Source organism: Dermacentor variabilis, chromosome 4 (assembly GCF_050947875.1).
Source record: "Dermacentor variabilis isolate Ectoservices chromosome 4, ASM5094787v1, whole genome shotgun sequence".
In the NCBI taxonomy this organism is placed as follows: domain Eukaryota; kingdom Metazoa; phylum Arthropoda; class Arachnida; order Ixodida; family Ixodidae; genus Dermacentor; species Dermacentor variabilis.
The window spans coordinates 113651971-113674293 of NC_134571.1; the positions used below are offsets into that span (position 1 = coordinate 113651971).

The 22323-nt window shown below is 44.4% G+C and overlaps 1 protein-coding gene across 1 annotated transcript; it reads left to right on the forward strand.

Moving 5' to 3' along the window:
- The first annotated feature begins 902 nt into the window (after positions 1-902).
- Positions 903-20887, forward strand: LOC142579634 (O-methyltransferase MdmC-like). Its single transcript, XM_075690031.1, has 6 exons — positions 903-1146; positions 9790-9895; positions 14835-14953; positions 15953-16007; positions 19637-19770; positions 20514-20887. The coding sequence occupies exons 1-6, from the start codon at positions 967-969 to the stop codon at positions 20664-20666; spliced, it is 747 nt and encodes a 248-aa protein (XP_075546146.1). The 5' UTR covers positions 903-966; the 3' UTR covers positions 20667-20887.
- Positions 20888-22323: the final 1436 nt, after the last annotated feature.

The following is a 22323-nucleotide window of genomic DNA, read 5'->3' on the forward strand; positions in this document are numbered from 1 at the left end:
GCTGCGGGCCGCTCCCACGTTGGGACAGTGAGGCCATGGCCGACCGCCGCATCGTGGGACCTCTGGACAGTCCATAGTTGCGCCCCGGCATCGGGCCTCTTGATAGCGGCTCTTGATACCTTTCTCACTGCAGTGATAAAGGTAATTAAATGCAGCCATGCGCTGCATAGGCAAATAAGAGGCGCATAGCGTAGTCAGATGGAGAAAAATAAACTTAAGAATGCGATAAATATCACAGGACAATATCTACGCTAGTTGAGTGCATACATTGCTGGCGCGCGGAATGAGCTGTCGCCGGTTTTTTTTTTTTTTTTTTTACATCGGTGCAACGCGTGGGAACTGCAGTAGTAATTGTTGAAGGTGCCAACGAATCAATTATCATGCGATGGCTATGGAACCTGCGACAACCGTTTCGTGTTCCTTCGAATTTCGAGATGACGTCTGCCACAGCTCGAATGCGCAACCGGTTTTTTACGTGACGGGTAATCGCACGACACTTACCGTTGCTCCAAGTGCGTCGCGGTAGCACCGGCAGCTGGGCAACAAATGTCATCAAGCCCTGGCCCACCGCAGTGTCCACAACCTAAAGCTTCTAAGCAATCGCCAAAAACAAAAATCGAGCCACATCATGCATACGGTACGCGCGCGAACGAGACGCGAGCGATGCCGTCTGAGTGCGAGAGTAATTATTTCATAAAAAAAAAAACAAGAACAATGTGACACCACATCCGGTAAAGCAAACTTGTGCTCCTTTCTCACCTTCTCTCAGCTAGCGCATGCGCAGCGACCACAGAGCCCTCGGGGCGACGTTCAGGTGGTCGTAGCCTCGTCGGGGTAGTTCGCCGCGATTACGCTGTCGATGCGGGTTCCTTTGCTGCTTACCTGCGCCTACGCCGGCGTGCGCTTCATTATTACCTGCTCAGCCGTCGGTACCGGTGCGCGCCCGCGCCCGCTCCTCCTTTAAATATGAACGCTCCTCTCGACCGTCCAGGCGCTCGTTCGGCACCGCTGGACGCCAGCATCGCGAGGTGCGCGACCAGCGGGCGCGGTCATTTCGTCAAGGAGGGCAACCTGGCATCAGGCGCCGCCGACTATGTGGCCAACCACAGCGGTCCGCTTCACCCTGTACTCGGAAAGCTGTGCCAGGTAAGTCTTTCTTTCTTTATTAATACTGTTAACCCTCGCTTGAGTGTTGTTACAGGGAGGGAAAATCGTAGAACACAAGCAAATTTGACATTTCATAGCATCAGGTTGGGTGCTCACGATAGAAAATATCAATCAATCATTCAGATTTGTGCACATCCGTCTGATCTACAACAACATCAGGTAAGACATTCCACATTTCAATTACATCCGGGAAAAAAGAATAACGAAAAACAACACGTGTGTTATAAGGCTTGACGGCTCTGCTGTGGTTTATTCTCTCGCTACGGTTTGCAGGGAACTCGGCATATTTTTCCTTTTTTATCTTCAAATCCCTTTGAAGCACCTGAAAAAAAACTTAAGTCAACAAACAACACATAAGCGTAACTCAAACAGGAAGCAAAAAGTTCTATATCAACTGTTCATTTTAAGCGAAGGACACAAAAGATCTTAACAGAAACTTTTGCTTAAGAATCATCTATAGTTGCTGATATTATTGTGGCTCAAAAAAAAGGGGGTTTAATGGTTCTGTTTTGATTTTGCAGCCTAATTTTAACCACGCTTGTACGAAAGGCACCGTTGAAGTTATGCGCAGTCGTCGTGTTCGGAATTTCACTGCAGAATCTCGATTTCACCTTTTCCTTCGCCGTTTGTCGGGATATTGTCGCGCACACTGGATCGCGACGACTGCATACTCGTAATAGTCCTAGGCTCATTGACAAGATATTCTTGTTTCTCAATGTCAATTTGCTGTCGCTTGGACCAGATTAATCACTTCCACGACATCTATCATAGCGAGAATAAGGGCATTTGGTGCGATACAGCTATTTGTTCCTACAGCGATGCTCAAAAGAAAGCGCACGCCATAAGAAGCTGAGCATAGTGAAACGCCGCAAAAGACCGCTTTCACGACAGTGAGGCAGTTGCCAATCTACCGCGATGGCATAGTTGCTATGACGTCATGTTGCAGGACATAAGGTCGCGGGTTCTTTTTTCCGGCCTCGACTGCCGAACTTCAAGGGGTCGGAGTGCTTAATCGATCGAGCATAATGTGCCCATTAAAGAATCCCTGGCGGCCAAAATTTATCCGCAGCCTTCCACTATATACGGCGTCACATATGTTGCTTTTGAGCGTTAACCTGTACATAGATTAATCACTAATATATTTTTTTTTCACTTTTGACGTTGCAGGAATGCAAGCGTACGATTGGATAGATTATACACCTCTCAGCCGATATATTTCCCGCACCGTCGTCCGAAGCGGTGCTGTTGTATGGGCATAGCAACAGTCGGTATATATAGCGGCCGCTGCAGTTTCGGCACAGGTTTCGTTTATCCGAACTTCAGAGACATAAGGGTTCCGTGTAATCGATGAATGTATACAAGAGAGAGAGAGAGCAAATGATAAATGAAAGGTAGGGAGGTTAAACAGGACTGAGCCCGGTTGGCTACCCTACACTGGGGAAAGGGAAACGGGGACGGAAAGATTAAAGAAAGAAGAGAAAGGCCACCGGGGATATCATTGAATACAAGAATGTATACAAGAATGCACATGCTCTTTATATGGATGGCCTACTTAAAGTTCGTGTCCACGTTCTGTTTATCCGCCAGTTTCTCTTTAAGTGCTCGTCGTTTAGCAGGAATTCACTGGAGTATTATGCATGCAGCGCGAAGAACTGGCTGCCATGGGACGCAAAACAGATGAGACGAGCGCTGACATTCTCCTGTCTGTCTATTGCGCTTGGTAAATTAAATTCCGGGGGTTTATGCATACGTAAAACGTATATGGCACGTATACGTGCCAAAACCACAATATGATTACGAGGCACGCCGTAGTGAGGGACATCGCGGGATCACTTTGGGTCACCTGGGGTTCTTCAACCTGCAAGCAATGCGCGGTATACACGATCCTGTCTGCCATTCCCCTCGCCTCTCCCCTTATCGAAATGCGGCCGCCTCGTGCTTAGCAGTGGGACACCAATAGTCGCTAAGCAACCACGGCGGGTCCGTTGCACTGGTAAAATTTCACATAGGGAAGATATAACCGGGGAAGTTTGTGTGTAGCTAGAAAAAAAAAAAGAAACTAGAAAGAAAATAGAATTAAATATCAGACACATGTCATATATATACAACGATAAATGGGAGCTATAGGCGTGCCTTTTATTGACCCAAACTGTTTTTCTAAACCGTTAATACGTATATAGACCGGCACTCTTCTGGTGGCCAGATGAAGTGTCCTCGCTTCCGTTCGAGTTCCCCGCAGCAGTATTTCTCCTGCCGCAAGCACCGGAAATAAAAAGACCTGGTCACAACGGAAAGGTATTTAATAAACTTCAAAATAAGATACACCCGGAAAGAAGGTTCAAGCAACCGCTCAAGCGCGAAAGTGAATGCGCAGTCATCCTCCGTCTCAGCACGGCGCACATCTCGCACACACGTGCTTGCTGTGCTGGCGCAGCAAAATCTCCCCGCACAGCTTAAAGAAAAACAACAACAAAAGAAAGCAAACAAACAACTTGCGTGTTTTGCGGAATGTTTTTTTAAACGCACCGTGCAGGCTCTCCTTCGTACACGTAGTCGGCTTGGGTTTTTCTCACGTAGGCATATTTTGGTTGGCCTATTCAATTGAAGGAGCAGTCGTTGAATCAGATTCTGGGGTTTTAGATGCCGAAAGCAGGATATGATTAGGAGGTACGTCGTGGCGAGGGAATCCGGAATAATTTTGACCAACTGGGTTTCTTTAACGTGCAACGAATGCACGGTACACATGAGTTTTTGCATTTCGCCCCCGCCGAGATTATGTCACCGTGGCCGGGATTTGATCTCGGACTAGCAGCGCAACGCCAGCGCCACTATTCCACCACGGCGGATGAGAAAAGCTGTCGTGAAGGTCGTGAAAATCGCTTCGTCGCCGTGAGATCACGCTGCAGAGCTTTGCCAACTGGTCCCAGCTTGGCGAACATGTGGTACTCTTCTGGACATTTTCAAATTCCGCCACGTTGTCATATTCTGTAACGCCGACATTCGGAGCAAATCAGAGACGCCGTAGCATCCCTCTGGGGCCAACCAGAGCTGGCAAGAGGCAGAATTTGACAATATGGCGGAATTTGGCAGGTGCCCAGAATAGTGTCCTCGATCTCTCTCAGCAATACCACAAACAGCTAGGGATCGCATACTGACGACGCAAGCAAAAGCCATTGGTTGGGAGGTTATCTGTGGCAGCGTGCAGTAAACACAGCTGGCAATTGTGCGGGTAGAGGTGCATCTGCACATGCAGTACGCATAATGGGAATGGCCCAGAAGCACGCCAGATGTGGCTTGGGCCGGTCTACTTTTTGTTCGCGTTAACTGCTAAGCTCCAGCTGGCGCGAAAGTTAGCTTCATCTCAAGAGCTCCTATTCATTTGCATGGGTACGGATAAATAATTTTTCCCAACAACTGCACTAGCTTTGATGCAGTTTGTGCACTGTATCGAATTGGCATATTATTTGGCCCCTGCCGTTTTCAATATATTCTTGAATATTGCGAGAAACTTTCTAATGAAACTCAGGTTTCATTGAGTTTCATTGAGCCGCATCGCCAGTCTCTGTTTATTTCAAGTTTTATAATAGCACTCTAAATCAAACAGCCTACATTACTCACCCGACCCGCATATCTCAGATTGCCCGACCTCTTTCTCGAGCTACGGCTCTTTTAGGTTTTTTCCCTGCATTGTTCTGGACTGGAACGCCCTCCCCGCCGACCTAGTTGCCATTACGTGCCCATTGTCCTACACAAATGCTGTAACCGCTTATATTATAAGGCAGTGACTTGCATTTATTTGTTGAATATATTAACCCACCCCTTATGTAACCCCCCCCGCCCAACCAGGGAGTCTTTAAGGCGAATAAAGGGAAAGTATCAAGTTTATAAATGTAATAAAACAAACGATGTCACAAATATGAAAACTACACTTATTGAGCCAACTAAAGCGGACAGAATTGAAGTTATTATACAGCACTGTGAAATAAACCGCATCAACAAGCGGGGCTTTTTGTAAAATCTCTTTGGGCTTTACGTACACACCGGCTGTACTCGTATTTTCTGTAAGAGGGTGTGTTCGGATACCTAGAGTAAGAGATGTTCCCGACTATTTTAAGTTTTCAGCACCATATCTATATGAGCTGGGAAAATGTATCTGTAGAAAGGAATCAATTTTCGTCTTGCAAAATTTAGCGCGGATTCCTTGAAAAACATTTTTATTTGACTAAAGGTGGAAAAGGTGTTTTGTCAACTTGCCGATCTTGTAAATTCGAAGGCCTACCACTAAAATAACAAGGCATTCTGCACCACCATATTTTTCGGCAAATCTGAAACACTATTGTACTATTGGCCTACGGGAAGTTACGTTTCTGTCACTCAGAGTATGTTTTTGAAAAATTTGTGTTTTTGAGCAGCTGCCTCTGTTTGACCCCGAAATCTGAGTTTTTTTCGGGCCAATTTAGGAAGGCGATGAAGCTGAAAAATACTTTTGACAAATATTACTTTCAAACTTACTCCCAAACAAAAGATAGAAATATGCAAGTACACAGCGTACTTATTTCGCTCTAAAGTCCAAAAAATGCAAACATTGCAAGAATAGCGAAAATTTGAACACTTTAGGGACTTTTTTTTTAATGATCATGTCCGATTCCTATGAAAGTTTTATAAAATACGCAACCAGTACTGTTAAATCTAGTGCTGCAAAAGCATTTCCATTATATTTTAAATGAGAAAAGAAAGCCTATATAAGACACGTGCATGGTCATCCCAACGATGTGTCTCGTTCTAACAATAAAATAAAGATCCTGCTCATATTGAATTCTGAACTCACTCCTTTTTGCTGTAGTAAAGAAGAGCGAGTCAGACTGTGCCTTTATCGCCTCTCTTTAGCCATGAAATGAGTAGAGCTTCAGTTTTCAGGGCTCCTGCATCCGTGTTCCTACTACGGTACGTTGAGGTAGCAAGCACGCGAAAGCGCGCACAGCAGTTTTTTAAGCCTAGATGGGGGAACCTGTTTCTGGCGTTCATCTCTGCTTACACCTACTAATTGAAATGCTCCCCTTGTACATAGACGATACAGCAGCCTAGTGGGAAAGCGCGATGGCGACACTGCAGTGGATGAGCTAGCTGATGAGGACAATCGTAAAACGGGTCCCGAAAATTTGTTTATCTGCACTTAAATTTTTATAGTAGGCATAAAAATACTTTCACACGGCGGAACTGCGACTACTTTTCTAAGACACATTATTCTTTTCCCATTTCCCAAATCCCAATGAACACAAAGCGCAAGAAATCTCGTTGTCGAGTCATAAAACGTTGCAAACTTTGAAAGCGCGTGGTATAAAGAACACAGTGTGCTAGAGGATAACCCTTTTACTCCACATCTATACCACCTGGCACGCGGAATCAAATCAAAGTGAAGTCAACCGACAATACGTGAAAAAGAGGCTTCTTTGGGACGTTTTTATGGCCCCTTGGATTACTTAAGGCTTCAGCTTCAACTTTTTTCTTTCTATGTTGTTCGTTAAGTGTTAAACAATTTGCAAAGTACTGTGTTCACCAGTTTCTTGCGTTTGCATGAAACTGAATGGTAAACTAGAAAGAAAGGGCATGAGAAGTAAGGCTGGCGCCTATTTTTTTCTTTAAACAAAAGAAACTTACAACCTCTGTTAAATTACTTGAGAACCATCTCTTGATAACCTTGCTGCAAAATATGTGTTGCTACACTATATTAATTATGAAACTATTTGACGTGGACTAGGATTTTTGATCCGCTTAGCTGTCCAACGGCGTAGGTAATTATCATGGTTAACGGAGTACTTATCCTGATTTTGTTTATAAAGCAACGAACTTCACGGTGGCTGGACTAGGTTGCAATAATGAACAGTTATCCCGAGCGTTATTGTAATACGAGGGTATTTAGAAGCTATCACGAGGCTACTAAAGGTTGAATAATTTATCATTCCCAACGAGGCTTGAAAGGGAGGGTGTGAGGAAGTGATATCAAAGTGCAAGAACGGCAGCTGCAGGTTTAGGATTTCTGAAAGATTTTATTCGCGTTACTGACAACCAGTAGTAATGAGTTGGGCAAGAAAGTTTTGCAAACTGCAAGTTCACAGCTTCTTCCGTTCCGTGTTTCCGCACTGCGCTACGTGCAACGAATTTCCTCGGTCAGGTTTTTCATTTTTCCACATGGGGGTTGTCTGAATTCCTTGTACCTACCCGACACCTTTCCATTCTTCTTTTTTCTGTTCTCTAAAATCTTGCCCTTCATTCTTCTTCATGTGCAGTAAAAGAAAAACGTTTTTAACTTTACCAGCTACAATGTTCACAAGATCACTTGCGCATTGAATGACTTCGGTGGCTGCACCAAAGGCTATTCAGGACTACCGAAGACTATTCAGGACTATTGAACGCTATTCAGGACTATTGAACGCTATTCAGGACTATTGAACGCTATTCAGGACTATTGAACGTAATTCAGGACTACCGAAGACTATTCAGGACTACCGAAGACTATTCAGGACTACCGAAGGCTATTAAGGACTACCGAAGGCTATTAAGGACTACCGAAGGCTATTCAGGGCTACCGAAGGCTATTAAGGACTACCGAAGGCTATTAAGGACTACCGAAGGCTATTAAGGACTACCGAAGGCTATTAAGGACTATCTAAGGCTATTAAGGACTATCTAAGGCTATTAAGGACTATCGAAGGCTATTCAGGACTATCGAAGGCTATTCAAGACTATCGAAGGCTATTCAAGACTATCGAAGGCTATTCAGGACTATCGAAGGCCATTCAGGACTATAGAAGGCCATTCAGGACTACTGAAGGCTATTCAGGAATATCGAAGGCAATGTTCCTTAATATTGCAGTCCTACCCAAAGAAGTCGTAGCGTGAGACGCGTTCCATTCAAACACGTAAAATACCCGAGTTGCATCTTTCTTATAAACTGTCATCCAAATTCGTGTTAAATCTCCCCAATTTCCGCCTTGTCCTTAAAAAAAGTCATTCGCTGGTTTTGTCCGCACTGCGCTCAGGCGAAATGAAATTCAATTTGGCTTAATTCCGCGTGATGAATGGTATAGCTGTGGAGTAAAAACGTTAATGTGTAGAAAATTTCTATATACCACGTGCTTCTAATGTGTGCATTGTTTTGTGACTCGATAACAAGATTTTTTTGCACCTTGTTCCAGTTGCGATTTCCCGTGCGTGAAAAAAAAGTTTGTTGAAAGAAAAGTCGCAGTTCCTGGGTGTGGAAAGATTTTTATTTCTAATAGAAAAAAATGAAGTGAGAATGAGAAATGCATTCGGCACCTGCTTTGTGACTGTCCTCATGTGAACATACCCAGCTGGCTCATCCGCTGCTGTTGCGTGCTGGTGCTGTTCCCAATGGGCTAGTGCTTCGTCTATATGACACGTGGAGCATTTCAGTGAGCATATGTAAGTACAGATCAATGCCAGAAATACGTTTTCCCGAATAGTCTTAAAAAGCTTGCTGTATGTGCTCTCGCCGGCTTGCTATGTGTTGGACCGTTGAACACTCAAGGTCAGCTCATTTCATGGCTAAACAGAAGCATAAAAGACACAATTTGAGTCACTCTTCTTCACTACAACATAAAGGATGAGTTCAGAATTGAATATGAGCGTAATTTTATTTCATTATTGGAACGAGATACATCGTTGTGGTGACCATACATGAGTCTTAAAATAGGCTCGTCTCTCACTCAAAATAAAATAATGCAGCGTGTTCTTGCAATTTTAGATTTCTATATTTTCATAAAAATTGGCGATGATTGTATTTTTAAAACACCTTTAAATATGCCTATTTTCGCAATTTCTTGCTATATTGGCGTACCTGGGATATTATGACGCAATAAATGCGTGGTCTAAATGCATACTTCTTTTTCTTTTAGTTTGCGAGAAACCTTATGAAGTTTTGTCAGAAATATTCTTCAGCTTCATAATCTGAGCTAAAATGACCCGAAAAGACTCTGCTTTTGTGGTAAGGCGCAGTTGCTCAATTCGCGTAGTTTGGCATTTTTTTCAAATACATACTCTGGGTGACATAAATTTAACTTCCCGTGGGCCAATAGTACCAGTGGTCTAGATTTATAGAAAATATTTTGGCTAGGTAGAATACGCTGATTTTAGAGCGATAGACCTTAGAATTTGTAAAATCTGCAAGTTCTTAAAGCGCGGTTTTCCACCTTTAGTGAAATAAGGCTTTTTTTTTTTCAAGAAATCCATGCCGAGTTTTGCAAAACGCAGGTTGGCAAAGACATTTTCCCACCACGTATAAAAATTAAGCTGAAAACTAAAAATACTCGGGACTCCCCTTAGTCTGTCTTTATTTGAACACACCCGCGAGAGTAGATTATTGCTCTTATCTTTTTGAGTAAGTGTGAACATTTGCCGCTTGTGATTGAGAAAATGTGTACCATGCGCAGGTACACGAGTAGAGAAGTAGCACGAAGCGAAGTCGATGTTTTCTAATAAGTATATAACGAAAGAGATGTGTGGCTCCTTTTATACAAAAGATAAAGTGACGCGGAATCGCTGTTCCCCCACCCTTTTTTAATTCTTACCGCCTATACTTTCCTTATGTGTTCGTCATAAAAGGAGACTCAGAAGCAGCGCTTTCTTGCAATGATGAGTGACACTGCAGAGCTTCAACTCTTCGACATCTTCCTCAAGACCAGTGGAGCCAGAAATTACCTGGAAATTGGTGAGTTACTCGGAATTATAATAATAATAATAATAATAATAATAATAATAATAATAATAATAATAATAATAATAATAATAATAATAATAATAATCACCATAATTGTCACCATCCACTGTAGGACGAAGCCCTCTTGCTGCGATCTTCATTTACCCCTGTCTTGCGCTGTAGCTGATTCCAGCTTGCGCCTGCAAAGTTCCTAATTTCATCACACCACCTCGTTTTCTGCCGTCCTCTACTTCCCTTCCTTTGTTACCCTTCTGTAGCTCTAATGGTCCACCAGTTATCTACCCTACGCACTACATGGCCTGCACAGAACCATTTTTCTTTTTTGCTCTTAATATCAACTTTCTAGAATATCAGCTATCCCCGTTTGATATCTGATCTACACTGCTCTCTTCCTGTCTGTTAACGTTACGCCTAACATTTTTCGTTCCACCGCTCTTTCTTAACTTGTCGAGCTTGTTAACCTCGAACCCGCCGTGGTTGCTCAGTGGCTATGGTGTTGGTCTGCTGAGCACGAGGTCGCGGGATCGAATCCCGGCCACGGCGGCCGCATTTCGATGGGGGCGAAAACACCCGTGTGCTTAGATTTAGGTGCACGTTAAAGAACCCCAGATGGTCAAAATTTCCGGAGTCCTCCACTACGGCGTGCCTCATAATCAGAAAGTGGTTTTGGCACGTAAAACCCCAAATATTATTATTGTTAACCTCGAAGTTTCTGCCCCATATGTTAGCACCGGTCGAAGGCACGTACCCAGGATTTCTTTTTTTCGGGAGGGGGCCGGGCAACCCCCAAGGTAACTTTCCTATGGAAATCAGGGTCGAGTCTACTTTTACTACTACAAACGTTAATAATTCCCAACGCTCCCTATAATGGTGTGTAAACCCGCAAAACGAAAATGAAATAAGGTATATCTGACAAGTAGGCCTGTGATATATACACCTCTACTTTACTTGGCGAACCAGGAACCACATCAAATTGACTCGCGCCGGAAAGAGGCGCAGGAAGGACACCGAAAGAACAAGTAAACAAGCGAAAGCTAAAATGAAGGTTTCTATTAGTGTTCTTCTGGTGAGTTCTGGATGAATTATAATGAAAGATATATTCGCGGAACAATCATAGTTCTTTTGGATCCCTCGTTCACTGCTCTACCAAATGCCGAAACCCAGTCGTATTGTTATTTGGGCAGTTACATAACGATGCGTGGCCGCCAGTCCCGTACAACCGCGTAGAGCGCAGGACGCTACGGTTCTAGACGCACTGCACTCACTGCGGAAGGTTAGAAAAAGACCCAAATAAGCGCATCATAGATGTGGTTACATCAGGCGGCTCGACCGATAGCTGTAGAAGTGTGATTCAAAACACTAGGAATTGTTCTCCACTTCCGGAGGCGTTTTCTCTGCGTCCTTTTTAAATACACAGTTGTTGATTAATAAATATTTTCATTAAAAAACGGTTAAATTTGTTAATTTTCGTGTTTCCTTCCTGTTTGGCTGTTGCCTTGGCTCTTTCCCTTTGAAGATTGCTTAATTTCTCAACTCCTTGCGACTCTAGTTTCCAGTTGCCAATTTTGCACGAAAAGTGCTGTACAATTAGAAAAAAACCAGACAATGTGACGGGTGAGAGTCATTGCTTATAGGCTTAATGGGTTTTGCAGGGTTTGATTGAAATATCGAAATTTTTAGGGATGATTATGAAACGCAGATCCTTGAAAAGATATCAGTGGGTCTTTTTTTTTAGCGGCAGCACCTTCAGATTTCGAAAGAAACATCGAAATAATGAGAAAGGCGAAAACATGCCGCCATCTTTTAGCTGGGAGAATATCAATCTGTTTCACGCCCTCAGTTCAGTGTCCTTTACGTTGACCCGATCAGCGATCACTCCTATACCTTTGCCATAATAATACTGTAACAGCAGTCCGCTGTTTTCCGCCAAATAGCTGTCAAGTCTCAAGAATGATTTGGCGGCGCTTTAGGAGCAGTGGCGTGGCCATGGGGACGATGGGGGGTATGCCGCCTAAATTCGGGGAGGGTGGGCGCCTCTCCCCCCCCCCCCCCCCCCCTCGGGTACATGCCTCACCGCTCACCGTTACTAGATTACTTCTTTCAGTTTGCAAACTCCGCTGGGACGCGGCGGTAAATGTGGCCCCCTTCAGTTCCCGCTCGCGAGATGGCGCTTCTGACACCATTGGCCCGGTCGCATCATTGTTACGGAGCCTGCGCGCTTCGTTCAACGCAATTTACGCAGTTAGTCATGTGTAATGGGAGTTATTTTCGAGATAGTGAGCAAACGTTATTTCCGCTTCGCTACTAGAATATCGTTTGAGCCATTAGAACGATGCCACCCGACAGAGGTGCTACTGAGATGCCTGAACCTAGCTACTGCTGCGCGGGACTCGTCTATTGAGCTGCGAGGATTCATCGGTTTCCTGTTCTTTTTAATTCAGTTTTGCATAAAATCACATGTTAGCGGTGAGCCACGTAAAATAGGTATCTGATGCCGCCGAAAATACTGAAACCTAAAGCTTAGAACCACCCTTTGTTCCAGAACACTTAATGCTAGGATACGCGTTTATTAAATGCAAGATACTCAACTACTTCAGTGAAAGCTCGCCGTTCTTAAGGCTATAAAACGCGAAAAATGACGAGAACAAAAGCCAAATTGAAAACAATTTATTGAATCAACGCAATAAAAATCAACTGGGAGCCATTTTCCAAGCGCCTGAGTTACAAGAGACGCGCTTTTTTGTTTGCTATAGCCACCTTTTCCTTGCTTTGTAACCGATGGTTAAAATCTCTGGAGAAAAAGTGCATCCTTGTCACATGTGACAAAGTTCAATATCTGGCATGTGAATGCTGGCATGTGATCTGTACAGCCCAAGCTAGCAAGGCTGCACTTATCGAGCTGTTCTAGCACCTTCCAGAAGATGTTTTCGCAAGCACCAGCCTCATCTAATGTGACAGAAACTACATCATTGACGAGTTTCATCACACTCAACGACTTAGCTGTAGGATGTTTCATGCAGACTTCCTTGAAACTTCTATAAGCCGTCAGATATGCATCACGGCAAACAACGGGCACTGGACTGCTTATGTCTTCTAAGCACAGAAGGCATGATGTGTGCTTTTCAAATTTGTGCACAACATATCCACTCAAGTAGTAGACAATAGCATCGTCCACTTCCCCTTTGAAGTAGGAGTGATTGTCGTCCTGCTCTCCATGGTTCCTGGCTGTTTCTGACGTCATCTCCAGTAGCTTTTCTTCTATGCGTTCGCGCAAGGATGCATGTTTGGCGCGGTAAAACTCTCTCGTCCTCCTCAGTGTGTCCTGTACGCTGACAAGCACATTCCCTGGCACACCTTGCACACTCCCACGCAAAGCAGTTTTTATCGGTGTGTACAAACTCAGAAGGCGGAATATTTGGGTGAAATTGACCACAGTAGGGTGAGATTCATCCCCTCCGAACGAACTGACAAGTCCGAAGTGGCGCTGGAAAAGATACATGGTCACATGTCTCGTTGCAGAAAGCGCAGTCCGTCAATCACAAGAATCATTGGCCATGCATGGAACATAGACGGGAAGACACGGTATATCGAGAGGAGGAAGTGTGTGTAGAAAGGCGTATCGTGAGAAGTTCCTGTAGCCTATCGAGAAATGACTCAGGCGAGCAGAACAGATGACACGTAGAATCACGCTTTTAGTTTCGCACAGTGCGCGCATGGAGTTTTAACAGCGGAGTTGTTCTTGGTCGACCCTGTGCCGTCGTGCTGCTTGGCGTCACTTTGGTCACGTGACCTGGGAGCGAGAGGGGCGAGAGTGAGACAGCCAGCTGCGCCACGCTGAGAAGGGGAGAGTGGGGCAGACAGCCAATGAGCGCTTGCGAAAAGTAGGTCGGTGAGAGGCTCGGTGGGGTATAAACAAAAGAAGTCAGTTCTTGCTCCACATTCGTTCTTCGAGAATGGCGAAGGCTGCATATACTCCCACGAATGATCAGGCCCGACGTGAAGGTCAGCGAGAGCTTGAGCGGGAACGGGCCCGCCGTCGCATGCTACGGAAGCGTTCCCGTTGTAGTTGACGGGGGTTTCAACATCATTTTACGGGAGAATTGGATTGTACAGTACATGCGTGCGAAATTTGGATTGTTTTAGCAATGCGTGGGGCGAGCAGTCAACTGCGATTATGGGTACCTGCGTTTACTTGGTCTTCGCGAACGTGATTGACATGCAGCCGATAGGTGCGTTGCTCGCTGTATATATACTATAGCATTCGCGGTTTTGGTTACATTCTACGTTGGGGCCTGTAGATAAGATTACCCCGCTTTCCGCGATATCCTTTCTTTTTAGTTTGCCACCCCCTGATTGGCTACTTAGCACACAAAAAGCGCGTCGCTGAAGGAATAAAGGCGATTGTCTTCCTGGCGCTGCGTGGGTCGTCCGTTCCTTGGGCCTATCGTCCTGTCGCCCTCGGCGTCTAGCCCCTGAATACGTAATACCACAGCGATCACAAAGCTGTGCGCGTGAGGTGTAAGCGGCGATAACGGCGTCAGGAACCCACGCAGCACCCAGAAACACAAGCTGCCATGGCGAGGCAAGATCAAGCAACGTAATCGGAACGCCCCGATAAATAATGAGGTACAACTCACACTTGAAAAAAAGCTACGGCCGGTGTTTCACTCCTTGAAAACGCGAGGACCAGCTCCGCTGTTCCAACAGTTTTAACAGAGTGGAACTGGTCGTAATTTTTCAACACGCACGAATAAAGCAATATATAAAGCTTTATAAAGCACATATACACGCAAGCTAACAATATTGATCGCGGCACTGGTGACGGGACGTATTTATGATACAAATTTGTATATTAAGCGATACCGACTTGCTCATACGTCACTGTGTACTGCACAGCTGTAGTGTTTCATTTATAACGTCTTTTATATAGGTGTATTCACCGGTGTAAGTGCACTAGCGGCTGCCCTGGCACTTCCACCAGACGGCCGAGTCACCGGACTGGAGATCAACGCGGAAACAGTGAACGTCGGGAGGCCATTTTGGAAAGAGGTACAAATCTCTTCTACAGACTTTGCCATTCGATGCGCGTGATTGCTTTCTCTGTTTAATTCGCACATCTACTATTAACAAACGTACACAATGATCGTTCTGTCTGGAAATGCCCCTTTGGTTCCTCTCCTCGAGGAACTACAGCGTGTTTTTTTTTTTTTTTTTTTACTGTAGGAACAATGTATGTATGCACATTAACTGAAGACTCGGTCATGTGGTGATGCATTAGTATACTTGTGCTTCAGCACCGCATGTTCTCCGTGATCGAAAATTATTGAATCCATTTCTCAGTTAATTCCAAGTGTCAGCATGAACAGGAAATTGTGGCGAAAGTTACTGCGCCATAAAGAAGGAAAGGTGTAGAAAAACGATTGCCAAGAACGGTCCTTGTTTGCGAGATTGTAATTTTTTTCTGGGAAATGGTTGAGCTGCGCCACACCGCACAGCATAAACTTCTCGTTCATGAAATTGCCTCAAAGTTAATTGTAAGTGTCAGCCGTTGTTTCTTCCACTATTCTTTTTCACGCGCACTTGGGCTAGGCTCAAATATACTACTCGTTAGTCCCAGCCACCGACGCCATGAATCTGTAGAAATAGTCCTGCTCGTAGTGCGCAAAATTTTATATCGGTATATGACGCGTTCTGTGAAGTGCATAGTTGCTACACTACGAGCGATAAGAACATCGACGAGTAGATTACTTGCAATGGAAAGGGAAAAGAAAGCCTCAATTCCCATAAATACGTGGGGTTCGTTTTGCTATTCTACGGCGACCTTCTCATTACTTAGTGCACTTTACTGCAGTATGTCCTGTGTTCTCGGAACAAATGCCACGTGTTTTCACTGCAACCGCGTTGTATTTTTTTACTATTAAATTCCACAGTAATGATATGGCAGTGGCAATCCCTGTGTGTCCAGTTTATAAATGCGCAGTATGCCTGAACTGCACGCACACAGCTCGTGCAATGGCGCACAATCTTATCAAAACTTTTTATTTGTAGGCTGGCGTCGACGGCAAGATTGACATCATTATTGGCGACGCAAAGAAGTCCCTAGGCAAGTTGGGATATAGTCGATTCCCGGTGCCTTTCTTCTTTCTTTTTTTTGCTGTGGTTGTGTGTTTATTTGTGGTGACAGTGCATATTGGTTTCACGCTCGCATTGCGTGTCAAGTTGTGAAGCAGCAATATAGTAAGAAGTGGGAAACACTAAGCGAACGACAACGCTGACTACTTACTTTGGCTTAGCAACATAACAGAAAAGACTTGCACATTTTCCGTAGCATCACACCTGAATGTTCCCTATTCAATAGAAAACCATGCTTGGCAGACAGAAGAAATACAAAAATACACCGACGAAAAAAAGGCAGCCAAAACTGACAGGTCGCGACGTGAGCCTGTTCCCGAACGCTCGTTATTGTGGTGGAAAGCCCAGATTATGACTAAATATATTTGTTGGAAGTTAGTGCTCTGTGCTCTTTCTTTCTTGGCTCAAATTATTGTAATACTTGTGTAGAGCAAACTTGAAAAATAGAAGCAGATATAACGGCAAGTAAAAAACAATGAAAAAAGCACCTAGATGTTCTTTCTTTGTTTTTGTCTAATTAGATGCACGATTAATTGGAGACCATTTTCCCGCAATAACTACGTTCCTCCGTGGCCTCATAGAAAAAGATCTAGGCAAACCTGTTACCCAGCCCAATGTCTGCGAAACCGAAATTGAAGGCACTGGTTTCATGTGTAACAGAAAAGTACAATTGCCTAGCATTTTACTTGTTTTTTTAAAGTTCACACTAGGTTCAAGGAATCAATAACGGATCAAAAGCATTTTCAGCATGTTACCGTCTGCGATACACATAAGCTCTCACTTGGAGCACGGGCTACGTTTCAAACACGTCGTGTCTACTCTTCAGTTACTATATTTTTTTCGCGGTAAATGTATAGCAAATTGTCTTTCTTTGATGTGTTTACACAATGTGGATCTCTCATTCGTACTAGTAGCTACAGTATGGTAAGAATTGAAGTGCAAAGACGAAGGAAACGAAAGTTTGTCGAGAATCAATACACGAAAATCACAGTGCCCGGACGACTCGGTGACAAAATTGCTTCAATAAGTGCGCTCAAACTCCGTAATTGATGTGGAGGATGGCTGCGGCACTCTGGAATCAATCTCTACACTGGAAGAATCAATAATATACTTTTTTGGCATTATGCCACACGTTGTTTAGTCCCGGATGACTGCTTCAATGTTTCGAACGGGCAAAGGTCAACCAAAGTACGTGAGCCTTCTGACTCTCTAGTTTGCTGTATATGACGCTCTGGGTCATTCCAGCAATCGCAAGAGAGAGATACTTGATATGCTGAAATCGGCTAGAACATAACTTAGTATTTACGCAGTGAAATACTTGTCTAATCATCAACCGGCCGCTCAACGTGAATGCTTCCCTTTTACAGTACTTATGCTTCCAAATAAGTTAGAAAAAGAAATATAAAAAAAAATAGACAAACACAAGATTCAGGGGGAGACATGTCGCAAATTCGGAAAATTTAAGCTCTCCTGACTCTTTTTTTTTTTTAGGAGGTGGGGGGTGGGGAAGAATAATGCAGCTGTTCCAAGTCCTTTTTGTAGATTTTTTCAGAACCCATTGCTTCGCAAAACTTTGATACGCCAACAAGAGTAACTGTCTTTACAATAAATATTTTTCTGTGATACCGTGTACATTTATTTCTTACATCGTTGTTGCCTATGCAATAAACCATGAAAAATAAAATCGTACGATAACTTTAGATAAGGCTTCATTTTAAAGCAACGCATATCATTAAAAAAATGCATTTTTCGTTATTTCATCATTGCGCTGTCAGAATTTTTCAGATACAGTTATATTTGGTTCATTACACACACCAATTCTTTTTCTATCCGATTGCGAAAAATTACTTTGCTATAGCGAAGTAAATTTAGGTTAAATGTACAGGCGCGACACCGAGATTTATTAACAATAGTTAAATAAAAACAATTCAGCACTTTTTACACGTTACTTAACTTTTCAATTCCCCTAAAAACATGTGCCTTATAGGATACATTTATAATCTGTGTTTAAATATGAAAGCCATGCTCGGCAAATAAAAAAATGACAAACATACAGTGATGGTGAGTCTTCAGACTATTCTTCAAAAACAATTTTTTTCATATTCACTCACAGTTTAAGCTTACCTTTATAATATTAAATTGACTAACAAACCTACATAAAATCTACAACTGAAGCACCTCAGTGGCACCTTAGAACTTGTCTCCATCCTTGAGCAACTTGTCAGGGAGTCTTCGTGGAGTTAAAATAAATAAGAAAATAATTAATACAAAATATACATGTGTTTTCGTAGCGTCTGAGACAAAATCACTGTGTTTGAAGCAATCTGGCTGCGTGATTTTCGTTGGTTGTGCAAAACGGGAGATTAAAATTTCAGTTATTTGTTTATGAAATACAACAGCAAAATTTTCTATTACGATAATGGAATGCTTGCACATCGAGTTACTTACCATGATGAATAGTTCTTTCCAGAGCCAGATGCAAATTCATCTGATAGTAAGCCTGTGTGCCAACGATTACCTCGGTTACTAAGTCCGATTAGCAAGAAAGAGAGAAAAAGGAAGAAATGGGAGAGATATGCAGTGATGTTAGCCAATTTCAAGAGCGATTTGCTATGCCGTATTCTGGAATAGCGGATTAATGAGATACACAGACAAGAGTATAGAACAGATAAAATATAATGCGGCCGTAGACGCGAGAAATCACGCAATTAATCATCGGGCCTGCCACACAGTTCGCATAGCATGGCTTGCATGTGTTGGGTGTCGCATGCGATTTCTCATCTGCGTGGAAAACACGTTAAACAATTTGATAAGGCTTCCGGTGCTTCACTTCCAAAAGGAGAATAAATGCACGTGTGGTATCTCTTCTTCTGTGTAACTTGTAAATAGTTAACTGAAGGTATTCACCAATGGCAACTGCTTGTCAATTCAGAACAAGAAAACTGATGATAATAATCAAACCAGCAGCATTTAACAGCGAAAAACCTTTCAGGGCACACAGGGAATTACACACACAGACGTCTCGTGGCATGCGATTGCGGCACATTGTCCCCGCGCAATATCCGAGTGATCTTTGCAAATTATGTCAGGAAACTAGAGCGGACGCTGTCGCACATGTTGTGGGAGTGTCGTGTTGCATCAGGTACAATGGCAGTAGCTCCGGAGTCTCTTGCGTCGAAGTGGGCCGCCGCTCTGCGCAGCTTCAACCTCAAGACGCAAGAGTGGGCTGTCCAGCAGGCCCGAGAGGCGGCGACGAGGCAAGGCCTCGAAGTCCCCTCATGGGAGACCTGAGGCCGGGTTGTCAAACTCTGCCGCATTTAAAATAAAGTTGTTTCCATCCAACCATTCTCGTGCGTCCAGACGTGCGCCTTATAAATTAATAATGCAATACTGAAAATATTACAGAGGAGGCAGGTATCAAAGCACGAGCGACCGACACTGGCGAAACCAACTCCACGAACAGTGCGTCCTAGCGCTCGACGCACGCACGCACGCACGCGAGTGACGTAGTTAGTCAGGGGTCAGCTGTTTTAGTACACGTTCTAGCGGTTGAGTGCAACGGCCTTTTGCCATCCTCTCGTGTCCGCTTTCATCTCGCAGATGATCTGATCGCTCAAGGCAAAACAAACTTCTTCGACTTCATTTTCATCGACGCCGACAAGAACTGCGTGGATGATTACTACGAAAGGAGTCTGCAGCTCGTCAGACGCAACGGCATCATCGCTGTCGACAATGTGAGTTGCGCGTAATTGGGAAGTCAATTAACGGCGCCGTAAACAAGACCAAGGCGAGAGCAGACGAACTCTCGTTCTAGTCTAATCAAGAGCGAGTGTATCTGTATACCCTCGTCTTGGTTCTCTTTGCGCTGTCACCTTCAATTTCTGAGACGTACTAACCGGTCCGATTCAACACGCTGCTCCTATATATAGTCGCTTTCACGTGACATGAGTGCGGGTGGCACGGATGAAACACGCGGCGTATTCCGATAGTTACGGTTTCATTACACTTGTCGATGGAGTTCTCAGCTCCTTCTTCATACAAACTTCCAAAGTTTGGAATGCCCTATAACTCCTGACATTGTGTTGCTCTGTCAAGCCGTCGCCTTCAAAAATGTGCATTGAAGAACGTTTCTTGCAATAAAGGTCCCGCCCTTCCGTATACATAAAATCCCTCGATATAGAACAAGTCCATACATTATTTTATTTATTTTTCCATGTTCTGTTAGGCTGACTTTTTACTGAGTCGCCTTGGATTTTACTAGCTTTAATTTATTCATTAGTATTATGGATATATAAATTCATTCGCTTAGCACACACGTGAAATATGCCCGACTTTTGGCCAATCCCCGTGAGTGGGCATGTGCCAAAGACTTTAAGGTCATCCTCATTATCATTATCATCATCGTCATCAGCAGCAATGGCGCGGAAGGAATAACTTAAGTTAATGTGCGCGCACTCGCGGCGGCACGACTGCGCAGGTCCTGTGGCACGCGAGAGTGTTCGACCAAGACATCGACGACCCCGAGACGGAGGCCATCCGGCGGCTGAACCGCAAGCTGGCGACCGACGAGCGCGTCGAGATCAGCTTCGTCACCGTGGGCGACGGCGTCACGTTGGCCCTCAAGAAGTGAACGCAGCCGCGGACAACGCCAGCGTCGCTCTTAATGCCTCACTCACACGTGTAGCACTCTCGGTCACGATCTATAGACCGTTTTTTCGTAGGCGCCGCCATATTGCGAACGCAGTGGCGCCGCCTATGAGCAGCGCCATACTGGCTTGGGTGAAAGCGGTCTTTTGCATGGCAGGTATACGCTTGGCGGCAGTTTCTGGCGTTTGTTTTCGCGGTTGTGCGGTCTGTTTAATGACGTGCGTCTTCTGCGTAGTAAACGGTTCTGTGAGACGTGCTGAAGTGGTTTAAGGCATCATGGCCGGAATTTCTGCTGGCGTTGAGGTGGACAGAACACGCAACGCGATGTGTGCGCGCATATTCGAGTCTGCAATCAGCCTCGGAGATGAATTGTGTATTTCTGAATGTTCCAGTCACTAATGTGACCTTAGTGCAGTATTATCCTCTATTTCCAAGCTGCGGAAACATACGCGACGATCATAACAGCGTGATCGTGGGTGCCGTTCTGCTACGATAGGAGCTGTGATGTTATACTTTGGCAAGCGTTCAAACTGTTCGCTGCAGGTTACATTGCGTGACTACTTGGTTCGATGGGTGAGGTTTCAGCACCTGAATAAAATAGTTTTAGCAAGTGATAGCAGCATACCTTACAGTCTGAATTACGCTTGTCCAGCAAAGGGACTGTTTACGAACTGCGCGAGCGTCCTAAGCAGTGGTAAGTGCTGGATTACACATATCTTTGTTCTATATACCGCATGGTCCAAGCATACCGCATCAGCGGTTATATATTTATAAACGTTGTGCGGCGTGACTATGCGAGGCCCTATTGCGGCGTTAGCCCGTTTTCTCTTGCTTTTTCGAGAAAGAGGATTATAACCGAATTTCTTTTTCGGTTGCGTTTGTTCCGTTCACTATGACGCACTCACACGCATTACTGAAATTTTGTCCTCAGAAATAGGCATCGCATTCTTTTTATGCGATCCTTCATATATTATGGCTGTATGCAGGCAAAAAAGGCAATGCCGAAGCGCACAGCTTACATATGTACCGTGCTGGTTCACAAACCGCAGTGATTGCTGTGTTGAGCAGCGCCATCGGCCTCAGGCAGGAAGGATAGCGTAGACATATGGTAATTTGAAGCCTACTAGACTTGAAATGCGCAAGAACGATGCCGGTGCATCGCAAATATTTGATTGCGCCTGCCGCTTAGATGTTTCGTGGTTGCCTTAGGTTGGCCGTGCACGAGCACGCGCTCTTATGTTTATGCTTTGCTCCCTACGCCAAGCGATCAGATGTTGAGCAGATTTACCATTTCATGCTGCTAATACAGAGACACCGGGTTTCTTTGTTGAATTAAAACCGATATAAGTAAAATAGTTTACAACACATACACACACCGCGACTGATAATGTGCGTACACCGCGGCTTATAAAACGCGTCACATTTCTGCGCTCCCAAAAGATATTTCCGCCTACTGTAGTCACCGATGCACCGAAAGGCTTCCCTGACGACCTTATATGAACGGACACGGCGTAAATTTCACAAAATACCCTCTAAAACATCTCAAGATCGCTCCGCAGCACGCAACAGCAATACTTTCAAGCAGCGCCGCGCCGGATCGCCCAAGCCAGAGAGGAGGAAAGGCTCTCCGCGCGCCCTAT

What these genes read in the sequence shown, in the direction of transcription:
- LOC142579634 (XM_075690031.1), top strand. Translation starts at nt 967, where the DNA reads ATGAACGCTCCTCTCGACCGTCCAGGCGCTCGTTCGGCACCGCTGGAC. An exon ending in CAGAAATTACCTGGAAATTG is followed by an intron (nt 9,896 to 14,834) that starts GTGAGTTACTCG and finishes TCTTTTATATAG; the next exon opens with GTGTATTCACCGGTGTAAGT. An exon ending in CGACGCAAAGAAGTCCCTAG is followed by an intron (nt 16,008 to 19,636) that starts GCAAGTTGGGAT and finishes TTCATCTCGCAG; the next exon opens with ATGATCTGATCGCTCAAGGC.